Here is a 26,266-nt window from a genome sequence, read left to right as displayed (position 1 = left end):
TTATTTTCAAACAAAAGTTATACATTTATTAAGACATTGCTGCTAATTTAAGTAGATTTCACAAGTTATTATTATACACACTTGAAAATTTCTGGGAAGATGTGCTGAAATGGGCTTTTTCAACTGGATCTGAAAAAGAACAGGAAAAGTTACACAAGCTCATTTATAACTGCTAGTTATCACAAGCAATGTGCCCTGCCGTTGTATTTTAGAGAAGCAAGATAGCTGCAATGCTCTTTCTTTTTCTGGTTACATTGCTCAAGAGCCATCTTAAAATTCCTTTTCTCTAATTAAATCTTATCTGTACTTTTATAGTCTCTTCTTCAACATTATAAATCTAAGAAGGCCAAACAATAAGCCATGGTAAAAAGACTAATTGCAAAGCTCAGTGTTAGGACCACCCCTGTGTCACATCCAAGACAGAGCAATACAGGAAACATGCTGTTTTAAACATTGGCCAGCAAAGTCTATTTCATTCTTCAGCTCTGTTCAACAGGGCAGGACACTTAATAACTCCCCAGGTCAGAGTTTAAGTTCACATAAACTGTAGCTCTGTCAATTCTTCTTTCTTTTGTGGGTTACACATTCAGTAACTACAGTTTTGATGACAATTACTGAATGCAATACTAAAAATGTGACCTCAGAAGAGAAGGCAGATCACTGTGACTAGAGATTAGAAAGTCCCAAGGAAGTTCATGTCAGTTGGACAACTCCTAATCAACCCCACTGACCCCATTGCCCTTAACTGAGGGTGTAAAGCTGACCTAGGGGCAGAGAAACAGAGCTAAGTCAATTGGTACCTCTACCAATGACATCGATGGTACAACCCTAAAACCCATGGTATTTATTTTAAAAGAGAATTTTCTTACTTCAAAAAAGAAATCTTTAGAAGTCTGAGTAATGATGCAACCTGAAAAAGGAAAAGATAACTTCTTAATTACCCAGAGAATACTTAAATTGATCATAAAGCAGCACTTAGAAGATGGTGGTGGGAGTTGGGGGTGATTCCAGTTACTCTCAAAAAAAACAAATGTGTTTAGATTCCTACACACAAACTACTATGATGGCTCCGGAGGGTCAAACTGGGACTGACAAAATACCTCATCAGCCACACTAAATAGAAGTGCTATCAATCCAAATCACCAGCACAGGCAGGACAGTCTCATTCTAGAGCACAATGTGAAAAATATAATACTTAAAGAGCCTTTCAGCTCTAAGAAACCAAAAAAGCTCTCAAAGAGCTCCTCTTTTTAGTAAAATCTGCACTTGATTCCAAACTAATCTGATATGAGGCTGACAAAATTACCCTGGTATAACTCATTTTCCTTCCAAAGCAGGCAGCAGTTTAACCCATAGTCTGCTATGTTCTCATTTCACAACTATCTGTAAAACCAATTTCCATTCCTTTCCTTCAGGCTGCAACATTCCCTGGAGCATCACAAACACTGGGGTTCAGTGCAGTACTCGTAATCAACACAAGGGAAAGGGACTGTCATTTCAGGGCAGTCTCCTACTCAAGTTTCAGTTCTCCTTCAAGATCCACCTGTCAACTTATATTATTTAGCAATGGTGCAAATAAATTTTGCTTGTGCCTATTTTAAAGAGAAATATTTGGGTAAAGAAAAGAAACACAAACAACCTAACTTTTAGATATCTTTGTGCCTCAGTCCTTTATTTAGAGCTTGTACTTTAGGGAAAGTGTTACAGGATATTTGATTAGTATAGAAAACCTTATTGTACTTAAGTATAAAAGCCTAAATAGATATTGTGTTTGTCAGATGCAGTTAGGTGTGTCCTCAAGAGATGTAGTTTGGGTGAGCCTCTAAAACCTCTATAGATAAGAATGCCATTCTTTAGAATGGGAAGTTCCTGTCTATTTTAAGGCAAGTTGCTTGGGAGAGGTCTTGTAGTCTTTGCTCAGTCAGATGGGTGGCCGACCTCACTTGAAAGGTGAAATGGTTCAGCCCCTACTGACTTGGCTTGGAGGCCCCACCCCATTATGGTGACATGGTTCAGCCTGCCAAGGATATAGGGGAGGGACTGGAGACTTCTTTAAGCAATTAGACCTTTGATAGAGCTTTCTCTGTTTTTTGGCTTGGAAGGGCCTTTTTGGTGGAGCTCCGGATGAGAGCTCCTTTCTTTGGGCTTGCAGTAATAATACAGAAGCAGCTGGCGGGACACAGGCAAAACAGAACTCTAGAAAAGAACTAAAGAGCCCTCTTGGGTTTGGAGGAGCTCAAGAGAAAGGTAGGACTAGCTAGGTAAAATGACACAGAGATTGCTAAAGAGCTATTAGTTTAGGTTTAGTTGTAGAATCAGGCTTGTAAATGGGCATTTTGTATACAGTTCAGAAAATGAAGTTATCTCGTTGAATTAGCAAGTTTTTACCTCAGTTTATGCCTCAGGTATCTTTATTGGTATAAATATTAGATAATTTAAACAGTTAAATACAAAAACATCTATTTTCCAAAATTCATTTAAATCCAGTGGAGTAAATAGTGACTGTCAAATCAGCAAATGTCTGTTTCAAACTACCAAGGAAGTATTATTACAGTGGCTACTTTTCCTTGATCTGGCATTCTAAAAATTAACACTTAGTGGAAAAAAATAGACAAGCTACAAACCATACACACAATTTTTATTTCTTAGGTGAATTTTTCTGCCAGTAGCATGTTTATGGGAGAAAAATGCAGTTAGATAATGAGGATGGGTCAGGCTGAACATGCAATAATTAAAGAATTAATAAATTATTTATGTAACTGTAGAATTGGGAATACTTATTCTCTTATTTTCGAAAAGTTTATTAGAGATACGATTTTTAAACATAAAAAATACCTACCTATACAGCAGGGCCCTGCCTTGCTCATTCCCCAAGGCAAAGTATCCACTTCTGGGAGAAAAATCCATGGTTTGAACACGAGAAACAACACTCTTCTTAAAAACTGGGAAGTTAGAAAATACTGTACAGGAAGGAAGATGAACCTGCAGGAGATAATAAAAAGCCATAAATTACAAAGACTAGAAACTCATCTTTCTTCAATTTTTTTCATTCTACCTTGATATAAAACAGAGGTCACTTTGACTGTGACATACACAGAAGCACTGCTCCACAAATGCAGCCAAGTAGTCCCTAACTAAATCTGTTGTCTGTGTGCATACATGTTCGCGTGTATGACTGTGGGTGAGCAGTTTCCATGGAGGTCAGTGACAACCTCGGGTGCAGGCATCAGTACTTGCTCTCTACCTTGTTTAGACAGGGTCTCTAATCCCACAGACTCTCCTGCATCCACTCCCCTCTCACACTGAGTCTAGTACAGGCTCTGAGGATTTGAATTCAGTCTTCACATTTGAACAGCAAAGATTTTGCCATCATGTCATCTCTAACTTTGTTTACTTAAGTTTTTCATCACTAGAACATTTCTGGTTTTTTGTTTTTGATTTTTAAAAACTGGACAGCACTCTCCATTTTGTTTTATAGTCACTGGTGACTTGTCAGTGGTCTTTAATTCATTTTAAGTATATTCCTACATTTTTCAGTTTGGTGTAACTATTACAATAGTTTCTCCTTTCTCGGTGGTACTAGATAGATTCTAATTCCTTAAGAACAGGCTGCTCAATGAAATCCCTCAATAAAACTGGATGAGACATCCAAAGCAGATGTCCAAGTAACACAAAAGCATGAACACAAAAAAAGAAAGCAACATGACTCATACTAAAAGACTGACAACTGCTCCAGTACTCTTCAAGATACCAAAATAGGGAAGATGTCTGGAAAAGATTTCACAAGCTTACTAAACAAAAACAGATCGAATAAATCATGCATGCCTTTAACTGTAGCAATATTACGGAAGCAGAGGCAGACAGATCTCCTTTGAGTTTGAAGTCAGACTGGTATCATGAGTTCCAGGCCAGGCAGGGAAACACAGTAAGACCTAGTCTCCCGCAACACACACCCATCCCTCCCAAAAAAAGAGCACAAAAGTATCACCAACAGAGTTGATCAAGAAGAAGAAAAAAATATAAGGAATGGAGAACAAGGCTAACAAAACACTACATTCAAACATCAATAAAGAAAAGTAAGCACAACAATAGCATTCTACTCAGTTACAGGAGCTGGAGAGCTGGCTTAATGGTAAAAACCACTGACTGATCTTCCAGAGGCTTTGAGTTCAGTGGCCAGCACCCACATGCAGGCTCAAAATTATCTCTAATTCCAGTTCCAGAGGATCTGACACCCTATTCTGACCCTCATGGGCACCAAGCATGCACATGGCACAAATATGCGGGCAAACAGGCAGAGCTACACAGAGAAACCTTGCCTGGTTAGAGAAAAAAAAAAAAAAAAAAAAAAAGGCCAAGCCTAAAAACGCAGGCAGTGAGAAGGAACCAAGGATAAAACTTAGCACTTTTGCACAAAGAATGTATATAATAAACATGTGCTGGGAAGAGTACTAGCCAGGACGAAAGGACTCCCTGTAGGGCAGCAAGACCAAAGAAGATTATGTGTGTGTGATCAGGATCAAAATATATAGATGTAGGAAACTACAAACACAAAACTGCTACTCAAAGTTAGACAGAATCTGTACACCTGTGCCTAAGAGCAAATAGTTGTCAAATGAAGAAACTGGTTCTGAGGAGCAGGAGACTTCCAGATATGATGGTGAGAACTGAACTCTAAGGTTGAACCAAAAATGTGGTCCTGATGCCAGTATTCCCAGGAAGGCCTTCTTGTAAGAGGAGCCTTTGGATGATGTCTGGGTAAACAGTGCCCTACTTTTTATGAATGTAATGAATAGTACACTGGAGTCAGGTAGCCCAAATCAGTTGTATAAATAAAGTGACTTATGCCTGATACCTGGCTTTGCTCCTGGGCACAAAGAATTCAGCCAATGCTAGGAAGGGGGTCCCACATGCACCCCCAAACAAAACTTTGGGCTTTGGGTCTCTAATGAGCCTCACAGGTAGAAAACACTTCGTAGGAAGTCACACCTTACTCCCGGAGGTGTCACATGCATCCTGTGCAACTCTGTAGAGAAGAGATTCCCAGGCAGCTCTACACTTTACCTGTGTAGCTCTTCCCTTTTCTGATTCTGCGTAGCATGCTACGGCTGTAATAAATCTTAGCCATAGAGATAGCCAAATACTGGGTCCTGTGTCTTTCATCATTAAATGAAATCATCAAAACTGGGGGTGATCAAAAGCATTCTTGACACAGCATTCACCATTCCTGTCCAGCTATTTAAAATGTAGCACCTCCTCGTATGTCAATTCAACTTACTTTCAGAATCTTAAGAACTACCCCCACTCTACTGCAGCTACAGGCCTTTAGAAAGGGTAAAGAAAATGTAAATAAAATGCTTTGCTTAAGTATGTTCCTGAATTTATATGTACAAGAAATCTCTGAAAATGAGGACCATAACTAAAAAAAGGTTGACAATGGACAGCTCAGAATTTCCAAGAGAACAGACACTGCAAAACTTAGTGGCTACTTGTCCTAATGTAACAACCGAACCCAAAAGCTCCCAAATAATCATCTCTACAAAACTTAACTTTCTAGTGCCTTGTTGCTGTGGCTTTTTGGCTTTTCATGACAGGGTTTTCATTTACCCAGGCCAGCTTTCAGTTCGCTATATAGCCAAGGAATGTGTCACCATTCCCAATTTGCTTTGGCACTAGGGACTGAATCCAGAGCCTCCTGTATTCCAGGCAAGGATGCTACCATCTAAACAATATCTCCAGCTCAAAAATCACGCCTCAGAACAATCCAACACTTCTTTTCTGTTACAATTCAATGTTTTAACATGAAATTTTAAATTATCAAGGAGTTATTACCAATCTGACAGCTTCTTTCATTTTTCTTGAAGCCACTGCCAAGATTTCTGTAGTGGGATTGAAGGTCAAGGAAGTAACACCAGTAACCAGGTTCATTATAGCTTTTATTGGCTTTGGGTTTGTTTGTTGGAGGCAAGAGTCTTGATTATATATGTTTACCACTCCACTCTTAGAACTGCAAAAAGAAAATGAAATGAAACAGATTAAAAGCAAAAAGACTGCAACCTAGATAAATACAAGCTGGTGTTTGTGGAAATAACACAATGCGAAGAGTACAATGGCCAAAGAGTTCAAGGCAAGACAAAAGACACACTATCAGTGCAGCTTCTGTCTGGCTGAGCTCTTAACTCCAGCAACTTTTCAATTGTAAGTCTCACCACAAGTCTGAAGAAAGCACGGAATCTCCATTTGACTTTTCTTTGGTAAGTCAAAGAATGCATCAAATGCCCACTCCATGCCAGTACTACTTGAGTGCTTGAGATACAAAGTAAACTAGGGAACTCTCACATAGCAGTTGAGGCTTAACTTCCAGTACAAATGCTTTGTTTCTGTTGTATTGTAATACTGGGACTGAACCGAAAGCATGTATGTACAGCCACCACTACATACTAAGCAAGTACATCTCCAGCCCTTTTGCTTTTCTTTTCTTTTTTTTCTTTTTGATATAGGGTCTCACTATGTTGCCAGGCTGAGCTTTGGACTCTCTCCAGTTTCATCTTTCTGAGTATCTGGGATTAAAAGCCAGCACTAGCAGGCCTGGACATTGCCTAATATGTGGACACTAACTGGCACTGCCCCTTGAGAGCTGCTGCTTTTCCAACTTACCTCTAGGATCTTACTCATCTTAGTCTTATAGACAACAACTGTCCCCCTCCAAACAACCTGTGCATTTATTATAAGATAAAGACTAAAGTCAACAAATCTCTAGTCAACTGATAGAAAACTGAGTAGAAAACTTTAAACAAGTGAAACACTGTGATGTACTTCAGCAATCCCAGAAGGCCAGCCTAAGCTGGCAAGTATGAGGCTAAGCTGGGATGCCCAAGAACCTATCTCAAATTAAAACAAAATATATGAAAAGATGGCTTTGACCTGGAAGTTGTCAAATGTATAGACCTCAAAATGATTTCTAGTTTGCCAAATCCTAGGAAAGGCAAGAGCCCAAACTAGCTATCTGTGCCATAGCAAGATAGACAGGAATTCTCCTGTCACTTTACAAGGGCCATTTGAATCTGAGTTACCAACTGAGGTTTTAGGGCCTGCGCAGCCAGTATGCACGGCTGGCTGCCACTCACGGGAGAGATGCCAGTTTCAACTCTTTCATATTCCTCAACATGCATTGCTTTGTGTACAGTGAGTGCTCAGTGTTTTCCCAGCAACCTGCTTCTGGACCAGATGGCCAGTTACAAAACAAAGCATGTGACTGACTACATTTGGCAGAAGACACAGCTAAGGTACAACTCTACGAATCTGCCCAACAGAATGAGCACTGCACCTAGAAAAGTCAAGATGAGAAGCCTGTCTATAGCGTTTTGGGTGTGTAACAAAATGACTAGAGTAACAAAGCCCCTCTACAAAATTAAATGAAATGATTTGCAAGTATGCTCCAACACTGACATCAAATGAATTAACAGGAATGTTCTAAAAGCACACAGCAATCTGCTCTCAACTTAGAAAAAAAAAAAAAAAGTCTTCTTTTTTGCACTCAGAACTCCTATTAGTATCTGTCAACTCAATTTAGTTCTTGTTCTCATAGCGTGCATGCTTTAGAGACTGAGTAAGTGACCATGGAGCTCTAAGTCCCAGTATCACTGGCATCAAGGCTCAAGGAACATGGTGGACAGGGCAGAAAGAATGTAAGAGTCGGAGGATAGGAAGGAGTGCTGTGAACGTCATCTTCTGGACATGACATGGCTATTACATGAACTCACAGCACCTACAGTTGAATGCACAAGATCAAGCTAGTCAACATTCCAACATGGATCGGGGAGGGACCCATTAGGCTCCACCCTTATGTGAAGTTACTGACAACTGATGGCTGATTGATGGCCATTAATACGTTGCCCATGCTAATGGACAGGCCCATACCTCTCCACATACAGGTAGCACTGTTACATTTAGTAGATCATTAAAAAAGAAATAGAAGGGGAAGTAGTGAGGTGTTCTAAATGGAGTTGAGAGGGGATTGGATTGGACATGATAAACATACATTGTATACATATATGAAACTTAAATTTTAAAATATGTGATATATGCTTTTGTGTTATGTATACATACTTACATACATACTTAAATACATACAGTGAGAATACAAAATATTTACATTAACCAAAGTTGAGGAGGGGTTATAGTTTTGTTTTGACATGGGCTGACCTCAAACTTGCTACACTGAGCCTCTTAAACTTCAGATCTGCTTGCTTCCACCTCCCAAATACTGAGATTACAGGAATGTACCACATGATAAGTCTCCAAAGCTATTCAAAATGAAAATGTAAAGTAAAATGTCTTTTACAGTATCCTTAGCTACTCAATCACAGAAGTCGTAAACAGAAAGCATGCACTTTATGAGAACAAGAACTAAATTGAGTTGACAGATACTAATAGGAGTTCTGAGATCAAAAGAATTAAGCGCCAGCAGCAGAGACCAGAAAAGATAGCAGCCATGGTCCCAGCTTCCCCCCGTTCTATCCTGAGTCTACAGCACCACTTATCAGATGACGTCAGGAATTCTACTAAAATGAGATAAAGCTTTTAACAGATTTAAATATAATATGAAAATGATCCTTGGCCAACAACATAATTAAAATGAGTTTCAAGATTTTTTTGCTCAGGCTCTTCCAAGGGGACCAATAAAAAATGAAACAAAAAAAAAAAGAGAAGGCAAGAATCAGAAAAATACTCACTGTACTGACTTCACAAACTTGAAACAAGGTTATTTTTATGAACTTATCCTTCTCCAACAGAGAGGAAGACCAGCTTTGTATGAGGTACTTTCTTCCCTTGTAAATCAGGAGCTGTTGCTATAACTCATACTCTTCTGGCAAAGTGTACCTTGTACTGAAATGCATCTCTCTACAGGTATGGCATGTGCTGACTAGCAACAAAGGAAAGGCAGCCTTCATCAGGCAATCACACTGCGAGCTGTCTGTCCGTATCCTACCACCTAAGGAGCACCCAAACAATGCTGCAGTTGTCTCCAGGTTCTCTAGCTCAGTTCTACTTGCCTTCCCAGAACCCAAACTTGCTGGGGATATTTACAAGCAATTTCCCCAATTTTAATGTTGAAAAAGTATGCTACATTTCTGGTCAGCTAGACCCTTTAACTTCTCTCTTCAGGGTAGAGAATACCTAACTGTAATTTCTTTACAGCTCAATTGTGTTTGGGCAGAGGTCAAATAGGTAACATCTTGAACTAACAAAATTACAGATGCTAACATGATCCTGTAAGTTAGTTTGGAGCTAACACTACTATGCAATTCCTCCTCCTTCTACCTACATATGTAGAAGCAGGTAGGGAGATAAAGTCATCATTTTCCACGTATAAAGCATTTTTCCACTAATAACCCAATAACATGTTTTAGGAAATATTTTTAAGGGCCTACTACAGTGGTCTGAATAAGAATGGACCCCACAGGCTCATATATTTGAAAACTTAAGCTATCAGGGAGTAGCACTACTTGAGAAGGATTAGAAGGTGTGGCCTTTGTTGAAGGAAGTATGTCACTGGAGGTAGACTTTAAGGTTCAAAAGCCTAAGCCAGGCATTATGGCTCTCCCTTCCTGAGGATCTAATGTAAACAAACTCTTGGCTTCTTCTCCAGCATGTCTGCCTGACTGCCACCATGCTCTCCACCATAATGATAACGGTACTTCTAAAACTATAAGCAAAGCCCAATTTAATGCTTTCTTTTCTAAGAGTTGCCACATTCATAGAGTCTCTTCACTACAAAACAACAGGAACTAGAACACCTACCATACTAACAAGTGGTTATCTCCAAAGACTATGTTTTGGACTTATACTATACCTAGCTAAAGGACTTAAGAGCTTTAAATCCAAAGTTGATTTACTATACCTCCTCATCAATGGCAAGAAGCTAAATACACTGAAAGAATCCTTGCCATGACTGACTGGGCATTCTAAATTCAGGAAAATATACACTGATTTAAGGTAGTCTAGTTTCTTCTTTGCTAAAAAGCTGGCAAAATGCTTCTATTAATAAATGAAGCATGAAGACAATTTTACAAAACATAAGGCTCAGTTTGTTTTACTGAGCTCTTATTTCTAAGTTGTCAAGTACCATCTAGTGTATTTAGCTGCTAAACACTTTCTCATTAGAACAATGTGATTCTCTTCACTTACCCACAAGCCACATACTGTCCATTCTTTGATGCAGCAATGCTTAATCCACATAAACTGCCTTCATCAAGAAATCTGTTCATACACTTCCTTGAATTCACATCCCACACATAAACTTCTCCATTCACTGAAAGTAAAAGCCAAAGAAGGGCTCAGCTAATCTGGTTTTAAACTAAAAAGGAAGTGAATTTACCACTTTTACTGACTCTTTAATAGCACAAGGAACTAAACCCTATTTCTAAAAAAACTAAAAACATTTTGATATATATACAAAAGTTCATAAGTCATTCAAAACAACAGCATTCTTGGATTTAAAGTTAAAACAAAAACAAAACAAAACAAAAACCATAAATTTGAATTAAACTTTAAAGAAAAGGTGCTATATTCCACTTACATAAATTACTGGAGCAAATACATGAAAAGGAAAATAATACCAATAAGCATTTACAGTGCCTATTATATACAGCTTCACAATATAAATAAGCACTTTTTAAAAAAGATTTATTTAATTATTTATACAGTATTCTGCCTGCATGTGTGCCTGCAGGTCAGAAGACAGCACCAGATCTCCTTATAGATGGTTATGAGCCACCATGTGGTTGCTAGTAATTGAACTCAGTACCTTTGAAGAACATCCAATGCTCTTAATCTCTGAGCTATCTCTCCAGCCCCCATAAGCAAACTTTTAATGATAATGATGGTAGAGAAAGTAAATTGATCCAGACCACAAAAAGTTTATAATTTTAACTAATGAGTCTTGTACAGTTTGTTCCAAGTCATTTATATATTAAAGATATTAAAGCTAAGCAACGAACACATATTAATTTGGAGAATTAATGTGAGCAAGAAAAAAAGAATATATTAAACACAAAGAAGCCACAAATGTCCATAATGAAAATGACCATCTAATTCCCAAAACTGATCAATACTTTTTCTTGTCCCAACAGCACTGTCTCATTCTATTATATCTTATATTTACCTCAAAATGACTCCTCACACCCTCTCATCCCTTCCTTTTCTGTATACTGTTCGAAGGTTTACACTGCATATCAACGGTTAACCCTTTGCTGCTATTAGTTTTTTGGGAGGTTTTTTGTTTGTTTTTATTTTGTTTTTGCTTTTCTCTTTTGAGACAGAGTTTCTGTGTGTAGCTGTCCTGGGCTCACTTTGTAGACTAGGCTGGCCCAAACTCAGAGATCTGCTTGTCTCTGCCTCAACAAGTACTAGGGTTACAGGTGTGTGCCACCACGCCCAGCTTGTTATTACTTCTTAACTGATTTGGCAATGACAGAAAATGAATACTAAATATATCTGATTTCTTACTAAAACAATAAATGGAAAACTATGCAGTTCTTTTTCTAAAATTAGAAACATAAATACATATATACGTACCAGAAGAGGTATATATCCTCTTACTATCTGAAGAGAATGTGGATGCTGAAATTCTCCCATTAATCTTCATGCTACCAATCAGTTCTTTGGTCTAAAAGAGTAATTATTTACCAGATGTTAGAAGGCTATTCTCTATCTTCCAGAAAGTATTGGACTCAATTTTTTTTTATCAGTTTTACGTGCACAGCTGTTTTGTCTGCATGGACATCTGTGCAAATTTGTACCTGTTGTCCACAGAAGCCAGAAGAGGGGAACAAATCCTTGGGAATTACAGTTACAGATGGCTGCAAACCAGTCTGTGGATACGAGGAACTGAATCCAGGTGCTCTGGAAAAGGAGCCAGTGCTCTGAACCACTGAGCCACCTGACTCTGTGGTGACTCTGTTTTATGTCATTGCCAAAAGTTTTCCATTAACTGCCCACAAAGTTCTACGTGGGGTGTAGATTTGAAGGACAGCTGTCCTGGTGCAAGCCTTTAATCCCATTACTCTAGGGTCACTAATAAGTGGATCTCCCAGAGGTGAAGCCAAAAACAAAACAAAATCACACTGAGTTAAAGTTCAAGACTGCCCTTTACCCTAGCTTTACTACCTAATGGAAGAACAAGAAGCAACTAAAAGTTTCACCTTCATTGAGAGCAAATGAGAAAACCCAGCAATGCCACTTATGAGCAAGAAGGATCCATCTGGGGAGACTTCAAATCGCTTCACTATTTTCTCTTTCAAACCTAAAAAAAGAAATAATCAAGATTTAATGACTTCTAAGAAGTCTACCCTCTAGTAACAATTAAGTTCCCCCACCAGCACAGAGAATCAGCACTCCAAACAGTAAACAAATCAACTCATTTTGCCAAACATAAGCAGTGATACTTTAACTAAAAGGACTGTTGTAGTTTGCTGTTGCACAGCTCATTAACAGAAGGAAAATTCACTGTCATTAGAAATCTGATTGCTACCTATGAGGAATGGGAAAATAATCTTTAATTTTGTACTTTAAAAGCACAAACTCCTAACTTTCCAAGTGTATTTAAGAATTGATAACTCTGGCTTGGTGGTGCACACCTGTAATCCTAGCACTTGTGAGGCAGAGGCAGGTGGATCTCTGTGAGCCAACCTGTTCTACAAAGCAAGCGTAAGACAGCCAAGGCTACAGAGAAACCCTGTCTCAAAAAAAAAAAAAAAAAAAAAAAATTTGATATGCTTCCTGTGATGGCATAAACATAACTGAGTCTGCTCACCCATTTAAAAAGACATATCCCTTCACACTGACCCTATCAGAATGCTAAGAGCCAAGCTACTCTAATAGGAAGAGGTACAAATGGCTGACTCAAAGGAAGGGAAGGAGGAAACCAGGGAGAAGGAGCAGAATAAACTTCCCATTATCATTCATTTGTACATACTAGGGGGGCGGAGTGTTCAAGTCCAAGGCAGCCTTTAACTGAGTATGTAGCTCAGGATCTATGATATCCTGGATCTTTACGCCTCAAGTGCAAGAATTATAGGCATGTACCCCTACACCCAGCTACATGCTTGATTTTTATACCATGCTAACAAACTGCCTAGTCAAAAAACAAATTTTTAATTCAAGCTGCTAAGTGCAACTACTGATCAGACCGGAAGGACATTTTTTAAATTGTGGTAAAAAGCCTTTACACTACAAAAAAGTGCTGGTTGAGGCTCCTTTGGACTATTTCTAACTTGTTAAATTATAAGCCCTGACAGATCAATGGAACACAAAATCTAAATCAATTCTGCTTCCACTGTTCAAACAAGTATTTATGCTAAAGGGAGTTGGATTACAAAAGCTTACATAGCCTAGTCAGCAATTTCCCACCTTAACTGAAACATCCCAAATTTCTTGAGTTTATTAAGATAGTAGTTTCACAGGGCTAGGGATATAGCTCAGTGGTAAAATATGTGCCTGGTAGAATCAAAGCTCTAGGAAAAAAATTTCTCAAATATGCTAGAGTTTTGTTTCCTTTTGCTTCCTCCTTCTATCATGACTTCTGAAGCTAGAACCCAGATCATCAGACTTGGGCAGCAAGCAACACCTTCACTTGCTAAACAACCCCACAGAGCCTGCTTTGGGTTTTGTTGTTTTAAGAGTGTGAGTGTTTTGCCTATGCAAAGTGCACCTTATGTGTGCAGTGCCCTGAAAGACCAGAAAAGGGAACTGGATCCTTTGGAACTGGCCTTAAAGGTGATTTTGAGCTGTGGATATGGAAACTACAAATATAGTAGCTATAAAAACAGTTTTCTGTCTCATCACAAGTTGTTTTTGGTTGACCAGGAAATTCACCTAATGAAGCTAGAAATGCAGATTCAGATCTACAAAATCCAAACAACAATTTAAAGAGATTCCTTTCTGCTGGGACTTCACAAAGAACTAACTTGGAAAGAGTAATTAAAGGTGACAGGAAACAGGAAAGAACAGACTAGAAATACTGAAGATAAACACAAATGTCTTTTAAGTTTGGTATTATTCACACATTAACAGATCACTCACTAACAGGAATACAGCCACACAAGTGCAATCAATAGGAAGGAAAACCGCCAGTGATCTACAGCCCATGCCAACATGTTGTCCCAAGATGTATGCTAAGCCCACCTACATTACAATAGCTTTGGTTTTCCAAAGGAATCATGAAGGTGTCACCTATGTTTTCAGGTAGCATGAGCAGGACAATACAGAGAAAAAGTGAGTACCCTGATGAAAACAGCTGATTTTATTTTACCTAATTCAAAAAAATTATATATAATACATATGTAATACATTTAAATGCATTATATACTAGAAACACGTTTATTTCAAATATAAACTAACATTTAAAATAAATAACACTAGAATTAAAGTATCAACACCCTATTAGAGAAGTGAAACAAACTGTCCAAGGAGTAGATGCCAAGCCTTCTATATCCTTAGCTATTATCCATTTTACTACTTTAACTGCTAACATTAAACAAGTATGGGGGGGGCAGTTTGAAGAGATGATGGCTCAGCAGTTAAGAGCATTGGATGATCTCCCAAAGGACCCAGGTTCAGTTTCAGTTCCCAGCACACACATGGGGGTTCACAACAATCTGTATCTGCAGTTCCAGGGAATCAGACTTCTTCCCTTAGTATCTGCAGCCACCAGGCTACATATGTGGTGTACAGAGGGGGAAAAGTACCCAAAAAAAGAAAAAAAAAAAAAAAGGAGGAAAAAAGAAGGAAGGAAGAGAGAGAGGAAAAAGAGAAAGAAAAAAATAAATAAAGAGAAAGAAAAAAAGAGACGGGGAAGGAAAGGAAGAAGGGGGAAAGAAGGGAGAAAAGTGAGAGGGAGGAAGTTTAGGAAGGAAAGAGAGGAAAAGAAGAAAGAAAAAGAAAGGAAAATGGAAACAGGAAAGAAAAAGAAAGGAAAGGAAGACAGGGAATGAAAAGAACAGAAGACATTTTAAATAAAGGGGAGGAACTAGAGAGAAGGTTCAGCAGTTAAGAGCACTTGTTCTTGCAGAAGACCCAAGTTCAGTTCCCAGCACCTACATGGAGAATCACAACCATCTGTATCATTCCAGTTCCAGGAGATCCAAGATCTTTTGACCTCTGCAGGCACCAGGTATGTACATAGTGCACTACATACAGGCAGGCAAAACATTCATATACATAAAATAAAATCATCTAAAAAATATTTTTTTTTAAAATAAGAGTATCAGGGGCTAGAGCTTAGCTCAGCAGTAGAATCCTAGCCTATAAGCAAAAAGGCCCAGGTTTGGACCCCATAAATAAACAAAAATATCAAATAAAGAAAAAAAAATCAATTAATTAACAAGTATAAATAAAGCCAAACAATAGCATCTGTGCTCCAGAAGGAATGTTTACTCGTAAATTATGAACTTACCCTAAGTGTTTAATTAGCCATTCACTGGCTTTATTCAAGCCTATTTCCTCAACACAAGACAACTGCCAAATATTATTAACTAAACAAATTCTTACTTTATGGAGAACTGGGTATCTCCATAAAAGACTTGGGAGGCAGGGGCAGATGAATCTGTGAATCTGAGGGTAATGAGAGATACACAGGGAGACAGACTGACTGAATGTCTGTCTCTGTCTCTCTCTGTCTCTGTCTCTATCTCTCACACACACACCCCTGGGATAAAAAAAGAGTAGTTATAAATACTGGTAAATTCAGGTTGGGAGAAGGGTTAAAATAAGAATGACCGACCGTGTGTTCAGCAGAAGTCTTACCTCTCACTTGGTGTACAGGAGTTAGCTTTCCAGCTATCATATCATAGACATAAAGAACCTTGCTGTGCATACTTGTGGCTAAAACCTGTTCTCCGTTAGCACTGAAACAAGCCTTAAAGATTGGAAACTTTTCCAAATAGATGCTCTGGATTTTAGGATTTGTTTTGCCATCAACCTGTAAGAGTATGAATGTTTCCTTTAGTTATTTCCACAGACCCTGTACTCTGTACTCACTACAAGATTTCATTTAGAAATGCACACCTGAAACAATGAGATAGCATGATCTACCCCAGAGACCATCACCACCTGTGCACCAGGATGGAACTGCACTGATGAGATTCGAGCAGTGGTAGGCCGTTCAGCATTGGCAGGCCGGCAGTTCTTCATCTGTGGAAATACAAAGCTGGAATTTTATCATGTCAACTGGGTTAGCATCACTTCAGGCCACTTTCTCAATCTGTGGGTTGTGAGTTTGGGGCTGGACTGCCTTTTCACAGAGATGGTATATCACATATTTACATTAAATTTGTAACCATATTAACATTACAGTTATGAAATAGCAATGAAAATAATTTTATGGCTGAGGATCAAAACATGAAGAACAAACTATGTTAAAGGGTTGAAGCGTTAGGAAGGTTGAGAACCACTGGCTTAGAGAAAGAAGAAAAAAACATTGTCGTTTATGATGCAGAAGAACAGAAACCAGAGGACCAGTTAACAAATCACTTTACTATACACAATCCACTGCACCATCTCTGAAGTGAAGGTTGAGTCACTAAAGTCCTTTTGCTAAGGCTCTAGCCCCCGATACTCTTATTATCACGGAAGTAGCTGGAAACCCTTGAGGAAAAGCCTAACTGTGGGAAAGGTCACTGGAGGGATGTTCCTGAGACTATACTTTCCCTGACTTCACCTGTAGTCTCTCTGCTTCCCAGCCACTCTATGCCCTCAACACGATGTTCTTCCTTACCACAGCCCAGAAACAAACATGCCAGCAGACCATGGGCCCAAAACTCTGAAACTGGAGCTAACCATGGTGATACATGCCTTTAAATCCCAGCACAGACAGAGGAAGGTGGATATCTGAGTTCTAAGGCAGCCTTGTCTACAGAGGTAACTCCAAGACAGCCAAGGCTACAAAGGGAAACCCTGTCTCAAAAAACAAAAAAAAAAAAAAAAAAAGTGTGAAACTAAGCCAAAATAAATCTCTCCTCTTTCTAAGCTGTTCTTTCAGATATTTTGTCATGGTAATCAACAGTCTGATATACCTTTCTACACATAAAAGTCTAAATTTACTAAACATTTTTTGAGTACTAGTATACAATAATGCCCCAAAGAGGTGTCTATTTTGGTTAAGGGACCAACACTTGCGGAGAAATTTTACTTAAAATGCCTACTTTGACGTAAGTAAAACAAGATTAATGTCACTGGCCCCACAGTTCTTACGAGTCCATATTGATTACTACAGTCCACTTAGGACACACATGACTAGTTTAAAATGGTGGTGATCTCTTACATCATTTGGACTATTCGCAGCTGTCTCTTGTTTGTACAGGTACACACAGGTTAAAACTTCATTGAGGAACAAGCAAGCATTGTGTTCAGAATCACTGAAATTAAATGCGTTATTTTTAAATGGAGCTTCATTCATTTCTCATTTGTATTGTGTATATGAATGGTGTGCGAGCATGGATATGTGTGCCACAGAACAAGTATGTCAGTCAGAGGCATAGGGCCCTTTACAGTAGAGGTGTTTCAACTTCAAGCAACAGAACAACAGGGAGCAAGCAGGGACAGCAAGTGTCATTCTTGTCTAATTGTAACTTACATACTACTACTTCTCCTGCCCCATCTCCATAAACACAGCCTTTTATAGAAAGAACAATGTTTCTCACACAGGTTTGTTAACTTGACAGATATCTGGCTGAAGCACTGTGCTGGAGAAGCACTTGTTCACTGCAGTTAATAGTTAAGACAGGGTGCAGGTAAACAAAGCACCAAAATGCTACTGGGAAGAGACAGCTATAGCTATGTCCAACGAAGGTGTAGGCAGAAGAAAACAAGGGACAAGATTCAAAGGCAAGAAAGGACCCAGTATGTTTATGAAACACAAAGGCCTGTATAGGCCTGAGTAACAAATCAGATAAAAGAGGTCTGAGATGAAACTGAGGATGTGGGCATACGACCACGAAGGACAAAAACACAGGAGGTTTTAAACAGTAAAAGTGATATTGACCTGAGACTATTTTTAAAAGCTCCCTCTGGGGCCTGGAAAAGTGGCTACACAGTGCTCTTGTAGAGGATCCAAGTCCAATTCCCAGCACCCATACCAAACAGCTCACAGTCAACTGTAATTCCAGCTCCAGTGATATAATGGCCCCTTTGGCTGGAAATACCTAGACTCATATGCATATTCCCTGACATACACAGATAAGTAAATAAAGGCTCCCTCTAGTATTACTATAGTAAGAATAGTTATTGCAGAATATTTTGATCACATTGTGAACCCCAAGACTGTATACGAGAAAAACCTGTTTCCAGTTGTGGTGTGGCTCAGCCCTAGTACACACCTTTAACCAAGACTTTTCTGTAAACAGGATTAAGTAAAGTCAACCATAGGTCAAGAGGCAGAGCAAGCTACCAGTTGACAGGGAGTGAACATGGGGGGAAAAGAAAGAGTAGGAAAAAGAGACACACAGAAGTAGAAAAGAGGAACATTGGGTTAAAGGATTTTTAAGACATCATGGAGAAAAAGAAGGGGCTTTTTCCTTCTGGGACAAGTCAGCTGAGCAGGAAGATCAGCTGGATGCTTTCTCTGCCTCTCTAAGCTAACAGGCTTTCACCACAATAAGCTCCTGAGTCCTTATTGGTAAAATAGATTGTTTGGGGTTTTGTTTAAAAACAACAGTCCAGGATGATTTACAGTGGACACAGAGAGCCCAGTCACATAACCACTGAAGCAGGCTGACTGGGATGGCAGCAGGAGACTACTGCCCATAGAAATAAAAAGAAACCAAACAGGGTCCCTAAAAGCACTATGTAGGACATACTTAAGTAGCTCCCCATTATTTCTGCAAAAGAAAAGAAAAACCTAACAAATACTTACTAAGCAAAACGACAGCAAAAACCCAACATACAAACAGTATCCATAGTTGTACAACTAGAAAGCAGACTGGATTTCATAGGTCAGTAACTGGACAGGTCCCAATTTCAGTAACTCTCACCTTCAAGATTCCTCTTGGAAGAGAAGTGGATGTGGATATGAAATTCCCAGTCCTTTGCAACAAATCGTCTTCATCCTCTTCACTTTCATCTGAGTCAGATAAACCCACAAAGCTAATCTTTAGAATCAATCAGAAGGCCCTTCCCTAACCCAAACTTCTCTTTTTCCAAATCCAACTCCCATCCTAGTTTCCCAATCTCAACTGCTTTTTGAGCTGAAAATGGTAAAAGCAAAACACAATTAAAAAAAGAAAAAGATGACACTGCACTTTATATATATATAGTAAAATTAAAGCTTTACTGGGAAGGAAGACTCACACACAGATGGATACTAAGATAAAAGAAGATCAAGTTTAAAAAAAGTCAGCATTTCATTTAAAAAGAGCAACTCATAATTATGGCAAATAGCAACAGGGTAGACAGAGATATAGCTTAACACCATGAAAAGCAAGATCAACGCCAGCCAATGGTGCATAAGCACCTCAGTGAGGGCTAATAAGATGGCTAAGTCTTATCAGTTTCATGCCCAGGATCCACATGGCAGAAGAAGAGAACTGGTTGCCACAAGCCATCTGAGTTTAAGACCAGCATAAACTTCATGAAACTCTGTCCCAAAATAACAAAAAAATAACCAAATGGAAATTCTAGAACACAGTAATTAAAAATTTAGCCTCCAATGGAAGTTTTTAACAGTGCCCCAAAATTGGCTAACAGATTAAAAAAAAAAAAAAAAAAAAAATCCAGACTACAGTACAGGGAAAATACAAGTGGCCTGAGCCTAACCCAGCACTCCAGTGGCAGAGGCAGAGGCAGAGGCAGAGGCAGGCAGATCTCTGTAAATTTAAGACCACTTTGGTCTATAGAGCTCACTCAGTTTCCTGGCAAAATCCTGTCTGAAGCATGCATGAGTACTATGTATCACTTCCAGGTGAAGCCAATAAAAAGAACTTAGTAAGTTTAAAGATATATAATAGATTTTAATTCTCAGTTTTATAACTGCACACAAATGAGATCTTGATTAAAACCACCTATTTATAGAATCTAAACTCAGAGTTTAAACTAGGAAATATTTGATAACACAGGCAATCTAAAAACCTGCAGTTTCTATATTATCATCTGGGCTTGGTCTGACATCTGCTCCAGTGACAGATGTCCCATTTCTGGGTGGATAGCCAGCTTAGTTACAGGTATCTTCAGAAAGGGCCCTGAACCAAGTGCTACTCATTTTTCCTTAATCTCATGCCCTAAAATGAAACAGTACTGTCAAGAAAGCAACAAAATTCATCTACCCTCTATTTTCTTTACAGTAAATAAGATGCTACAGGTTGACTATCCCTTGTCTGAAATGCTTAGGACCAGAAGTGTTTTGAAGCATAGATTCCAAGAACCTGCATATATATGATAAAGTAACTTAGGAATGACCCAAAGCTAAACATGAAATTCATTTGTTTCATATATACCTTTTACATACTGCCTGATTTTACTGGTATTTCTGATAATTCAACAGTTTCATAGTATATAATTTCCCACTCCTGGCTTCAAAAAGCCAGTGCTCCAAAAGTTTTACATTCTAAAACATTTCAAGTTTCAGCCTAGGATGCCCAACCTGTATTAAATAAGTCTATGCTATCAAAAACAGGGACTTCCCTCAGAGAAATAGCAGACTTTAAATCCAACATAAATGAGGAAGACTCATTTAAAACAGATCATTTTTAAAAGCCTGGGAAAACTCCAATAAAATCATAACACAGAAAGAAACTTAATAGCTTAGAGACATCAACACTCACCATCTGAAGACGTTCTCCGCTTGCTCCCAGTCTCTGCCCAATCAGGTACTCCTCCCATGGCATGCTGGAATCTAAGAAAAACAAAGATCCTGTGGTAACACTGACTCTGCATGGATTTGAGCACCCTTTAGAGTATATATAAAATCTCTTCCAAAATTAGTACCTTTAAAAACAAAAAGCAGGATTTACTCACACAGAATGCTCCCAAGCTCTCTATGCTGTAAAATCAGGAACTTCTGCCCACAGAAACCAGCACTAGATACACTCCACCTCAAGTCATATTTGTTGTTCAATTTACATTCATTCCTGTTTGCTCTTACCAGTTCATTATAGACATTTGGAACTATGTATTTTCTTTGTAGTTATAAACCAATGCCAGAATACAGAGATTAATAAACAACATGTTTGAAAGGAGTATGTCTGAAAACAAATGACTAGAATACAAAAAAATTCACCAGTCTCATTCAGGCCCAATGGCACAGCTCTGCAATGGCAACTGTATGGGAGGCTAGGGAAAGAGGATATTAAGTATGAAACCTACAAATACTAGAGGGAATTCCAGGTGCCATCTTGGTCAACTAAGGAAAAGTCTGTCTCAAAATAAAGGAAGGAATAGTATAGTGTCAGTATATATCCTCAGAAGTATCCAGAAGGATTTTTGTAAAACACTAACTGGGCCAGGCACACACTTAATCCCAGCACTCAGGAGGCTGACGCAGGAGTCTGAGGACAGCCTGGTCTACACAGCAAGCTCTAGGATAGCTAGGACTACATACACAAAAAGACCACATCTCAAAAAAGCAAAAATTTAAAAATTAAATAAAAAAACACTATATTTGAAATTTTATTATTAAAGTCCTATTATACATAGGGCCTGAACCCAATTCACAGTACCATATAAAAACATGTGTGGTTCCACATATTTATACTCCCATCACTTGGAAAATGGAGGCAGAAGAATCAAAGTTCAACATCATCTTTAGCTATATAGTGAGTCTAAGACCATCCCGGGCCATAAGAGCGTGCGGAAGACGATTTAAGACTTCTTTGGGGTATACTTGCCACTAAGCCTAATGACCTAAGTTCAATCTTTGGCACCCACATGGTGGAAGGAAAGAACTGACTCCAGAAAGTCACACACAATAGTGAATGTTGGGGAAAAAAAAGGTAGCAAAATCAGTATCATGGAAAAAAAAAAAAAAAAGCAATAAAGTTTTAAAAGTATGTTGGTTTAGAGTATGAGCCAAAAGAACTTGATAATGACTGGTTAGCTACTACTTTCTTAGGTATGACACTGACTATGCAAGAAAGTCTCCTTAATCTTAAGGTGACTGACACACACTGAGAAATTCAGGCATTAAGTGTCACATTATCCACATCCCTCTCTCACAAACTAAAAATACAAATACTTACATGAGTCACCAGGAAAATAAGTAATACCTACTTTTCATGGTATGTGTATGTATCTATATATAAAAATACATCTAATAATAAATAAATAAATAATAAATTCACACATGCCATAACATTGTATATGACTTTTTGGCTATTACAGCCAAAAACAAAGCAAAGATAAACAAATAGCTGTTTATTCACCTCTTGGTATATCACAGAAAAAAAGGATACTTACTCTTCTTTAAGCCTCTTTTGAAGCTTATCTTTTGTAAGTTTACTTTCGCTGGCATTTTTCATTATATCTTTCCGAAACCGATTGTTCATCATATCAACTCTGAAAGAAAGAACAAGCATATTTTAAATGATTCAAAGATCTGACTATCTGAAACTTGAAAATCTCTGTGCATAAGAAGGTGACAAAGTCGGGTGAAAGAAGTATGGCGGTGACCCACGCCTTTAATCTCAGCGCTCAGGAGGCAGAAGCAGGCAGGTCTCTGAGTTAGAGACCAGCTTGGTCTATACAGAAAAACCTTGTCTCAAAAAACAAAAAGGAAAGAAAAAAAAAGGTGAAAGAAAATATGCTGTAAATATGGAGGAGGGAATTTTAAAGCACAACAGCAACTTTATGCTTAGCATATACAGACCTGGGTTCAATCTAAAGCAAATAAAAGTTTGAAATCCTTAGCATGTAAGAAATCTGAGACAATAAGATCTCTAAGCCAGGTGTGGTGGCTCATGCCTATAATCCCAGCACTTCTCTGGAAGTTCAAGGCCAGCCTGGTCGACCAAGCAAGTCCAGGAAAGCCAAGGCTACACAAAGAAATCCTTTATCAAAAAACAAAAACAAAACCTCTAATAAATAAAAATTAAAAAACATATAGAGTACACACATATAACACCTATCAATTTGGCGCAACAAAATTGTTTTCTTATCATCAAACTAAGAAAGTTTGCAAAACAATGAAAACACTGATTATATTTTTAAAAGAATGAAATCCACACTTTATAGGAAGAAGATAAACCTTTAGTCTCTGATCAAACACTACCCCCAAATAACCTTTAAGAAATTAATTACAACCACAAAAAACTTTATTCATAAAAATGTTTATGCTGGTATTCTTAAATAGAAAAAGATCATTTGTTTAGTAAATTTGTATTTGTTTCATACAAGGGACAACTTCCCTTCCAATACAGCTTTACAAAGAAAAAGTAAAACTATTATTTAAAGTGAATATGCAGTATATGCTCATATTAAATACAGTGTACTAGCTTTATTCGAAGCTCTCAGTTTCAGGCACGGTGCTAGAAATTCTATATGCATCATTTAATCCAATGGCCTTGTGCTATAGTTACTTTTCTTACACTCATTTTACAAAGTAGTGGCTTCCAAACTTGCGCATGGTAGTCAGGAACTGCCCAATTAGAAAGGCAGGCTAAGAGGAAACACCAGTGATTACTTAGGCGGTGTATCCAGCACTTAAGAGACAGTGAATGACCACTCAATGTAACAGTGCCTTTCTCTCAGGTACAGAATCATTACCACCTTTCTCCTGCGCTTCCAAATGTTTTGATTCTTTCACATAATCATACTTTCCAAGTCAGTCATTTGTAAAAATCTCCAAGTTAACTTTTAAAGTGTCAGGGGGCTTCTGAATGGAATGGGTAACTTACATTTCCTCTTCCTCATCATCTTCATCCACCCAAACTGGCTTCTTCTTCTGAGGAAGATTATCTTTCGTTTCATTTTCCACTTCCGAGTCATCTGAGCTTCCATGCAGTTGTCCCTACAGAGACAAACCATCTTCAGGTCACTGCGATTTTCCTCGGAGGTAGTGGCAGACACCAACCCCTAATGCCTAGATGGCTTGTAGAATGCTCTGCTTTTCTGTCTGCTGAGGAAATAATGTGACGGAATACCACGTAGCACGTGCTGAAGGAGAAAGAAGGAAAGAGCAGACCCACCAGGGGGAGAACAGGGGGCAAGGCAGGATGGGACAGCCACGCAGAGACAAGAACACTGAAAGCTAAAGACCACAGCAGACAAAGGGAAAAAGGTAAGTGGACAGATAAAGAACAAACATCAAAACTTCAACTATTACTGAACCCACGGATGTCTAGAATCCCACACAACATAATCTGTGTTTCACAGCCAAATTAGGAAGATCTTTTGTTCTATGTGCTTAGTCTTGACCTCCCTAAAACTTAACAGCACACTCAGAAATGGCTCTCAAAAATAAAAATGTAAGTGAAAATGATCCCCTTGAAATGAGCTGAGCTTTTCCCCAACCCACACAGTGTCCAAGGAGTCGACCACAGTGTCCTTGTCGTCCTACACTTCTGATACAAGATCTTTCAAAGCCCCACAAAGGATTCCTTCAGATACAGAACTGTCCCATGGCTCGAAGGGGAACTGTTCTCCACCTCCCAAACGAGACTGCTGCAGCTTTCCATCCAAACACGCACACAAAAGGTTAATTCAACAAACGCTGACATTCTCGTTTGAGGCTTTCTACCACCCCATCTAAAAGAGGTCCCCTTCATATACATTTAATTCCCTTTCCCAAATGTTGTCATTTTTCTTCTCCACCAAAACAATCTCCAAGTGAGGAGGGGGTTTTGTTGGCTTTCTCCATTGCTGTGTCTCCTTCCTGTGCCTAGGACAATGCCCGAGGTTCACTATCTTAGTTAATACAGAACAAAAGTAATGACAGTGTAGAAATCACCAGTCACGAAGGATCTGCAATTGCTACGAAGAGTAAGATTCCAAAGAAATGTTAGAAATGAATACACTGATCATTCTCAAAAGTTGGGCGTGGAAATATTAAATCGCAAGCTTTAAGCTTTCTGTCCACGTATCGGTCCCATCCACGAAATGGATCCACCACGACAGGTGACCAAAAGCCCACCGCCGTGGTTCCAGCAGAGGGTACCTGAACCCCAAGATGCCCGACCCCACTCCGACGGACGACCTTCTGCAAACCAAGCCGGCAGTTGAGCGCCTGCTGGATGCGAGGTGCGGCAGCCCCTTTGGGGCGGAGAAAGGCGGCGTCTCCGCCCTCGCCGGCTCGCGGGCCCCAGCGCCGGAGGCGGAGAGCGCCCCGGAGCCCCTCGGAGCCCGCGGTCGCCGGTCCCTCCCACCTGAGCGCCCGGCGCCACAGGTCCCCCCCCAGGCTCCGCCCCCGGGGCCTCGCCTCCCGCCGCGCGCCCGGCTCCGGAGCGTGTGCCCGCTCGGCGAGCGGGCCTTCCCTCACCCGCGAGCTGCCCAGCCGCCGCAGCAGCGCGTCCTCGTCGCCCTCGACGTCGCCGAAGACAAGCTGCTCCAGGCACCGCTCGGCGGCCGGCTTGTCGTCTTCGAGCGTCAAGCGGTTCCGCTGCCGGAGCCGGCTCTCCTCCGCCGCCGCCGCCACCGCCGCTGCCGCCGCCGCCGCCGCGGTGACCGCGCTAGGGGCCGCCCTCGGCCCGGCCGGCTGCGTCCGTTGGGATGAACCGGCGGACTTCCGGGCCGTCCTGCCGCTCCCGGGTCTGGCTTTCCTCCCCGGCGTCACGCCGGCTCTCCGATCCGCCTTCGTCCGGCTCCGGCGTTCGGGCGGCATCCTCGGGTCTGAGGAGAAACGCACACGTTCACGTGGAGCGCCACTGCGCATGTGCCAGCGCGTCCGGCCCGTCGCCGCGGCCCGGCCCCGGGGAGCCGGAAGGAGGCTGCGCCGCCGCGGGCCACGTGACCGGCACTCGCGCGCTACGTCACTCCCACTCGGCCCGGCAGCCCCGCCCCGTGTGGGAGTTCCTCTGGGAAGGCCAATCTTCCGGGTGTAGGGGGAAGCGGCGTGACTGGAGTGGAAATTTTCCCCGACACAACTTCTCAGAGGCAACCTCCTGGCAGGGACCCAGGACGTCCGCAGGACAAATGAAAGCGGCCGAAAGGAACTTCTCTCCCTGCGGACTCTGAGCCCCGCGCCCCGCCGCGAGCCCCCCTTACCTCATCGCCTTCTGCTCTTGGTACGGTCCTTAGAGTACGGAGCCTGCAGAGGGTCCCACGCTGGAGGGGAGAGAGGAGG

The 26,266-nt window shown here is 40.2% G+C and overlaps 2 protein-coding genes across 6 annotated transcripts in view; one reads left to right on the top strand and one right to left on the bottom strand.

Annotated features, from left to right (window-relative positions):
- Utp18 (UTP18 small subunit processome component) lies at window positions 1–26,205 on the bottom strand. 2 transcript variants are annotated; one of them, XM_021643098.2, is made up of 15 exons: window positions 26,188–26,205; window positions 25,463–25,812; window positions 23,883–23,995; window positions 22,447–22,545; window positions 20,817–20,887; window positions 19,032–19,120; window positions 16,069–16,194; window positions 15,808–15,982; window positions 12,207–12,307; window positions 11,581–11,671; window positions 10,192–10,315; window positions 5,833–6,007; window positions 2,840–2,982; window positions 870–910; window positions 1–129 (listed from the first exon to the last, which is right to left on the bottom strand). In XM_021643098.2, exons 2-14 carry the CDS (start codon window positions 25,802–25,804, stop codon window positions 886–888), a joined length of 1,674 nt encoding a protein of 557 aa, XP_021498773.1. In that variant the 5' UTR covers window positions 25,805–25,812; window positions 26,188–26,205; the 3' UTR covers window positions 1–129; window positions 870–885. The 2 variants fall into 2 exon arrangements, with proteins under 2 accessions (XP_021498773.1, XP_021498772.1); XM_021643097.2 differs by lacking the exon at window positions 26,188–26,205 and having other exon boundaries at window positions 25,463–25,917.
- The window catches only part of Mbtd1 (mbt domain containing 1), a 61,548-nt gene continuing 61,311 nt past the window's right edge, over window positions 26,030–26,266 (top strand). For 2 of the 4 annotated variants that reach the window (XM_060386972.1, XM_060386970.1), the window contains exon 1: window positions 26,030–26,207. The gene's annotated coding sequence lies outside the window, so the exon portion shown is untranslated. The other 2 variants (XM_060386971.1, XM_060386981.1) reach the window with 2 other exon arrangements.

The sequence above is a fragment of the Meriones unguiculatus genome, chromosome 7, assembly GCF_030254825.1.
Source record: "Meriones unguiculatus strain TT.TT164.6M chromosome 7, Bangor_MerUng_6.1, whole genome shotgun sequence".
Lineage (NCBI taxonomy): Eukaryota > Metazoa > Chordata > Mammalia > Rodentia > Muridae > Meriones > Meriones unguiculatus.
This window is presented reverse-complemented; position numbering and strand designations above follow the sequence as displayed.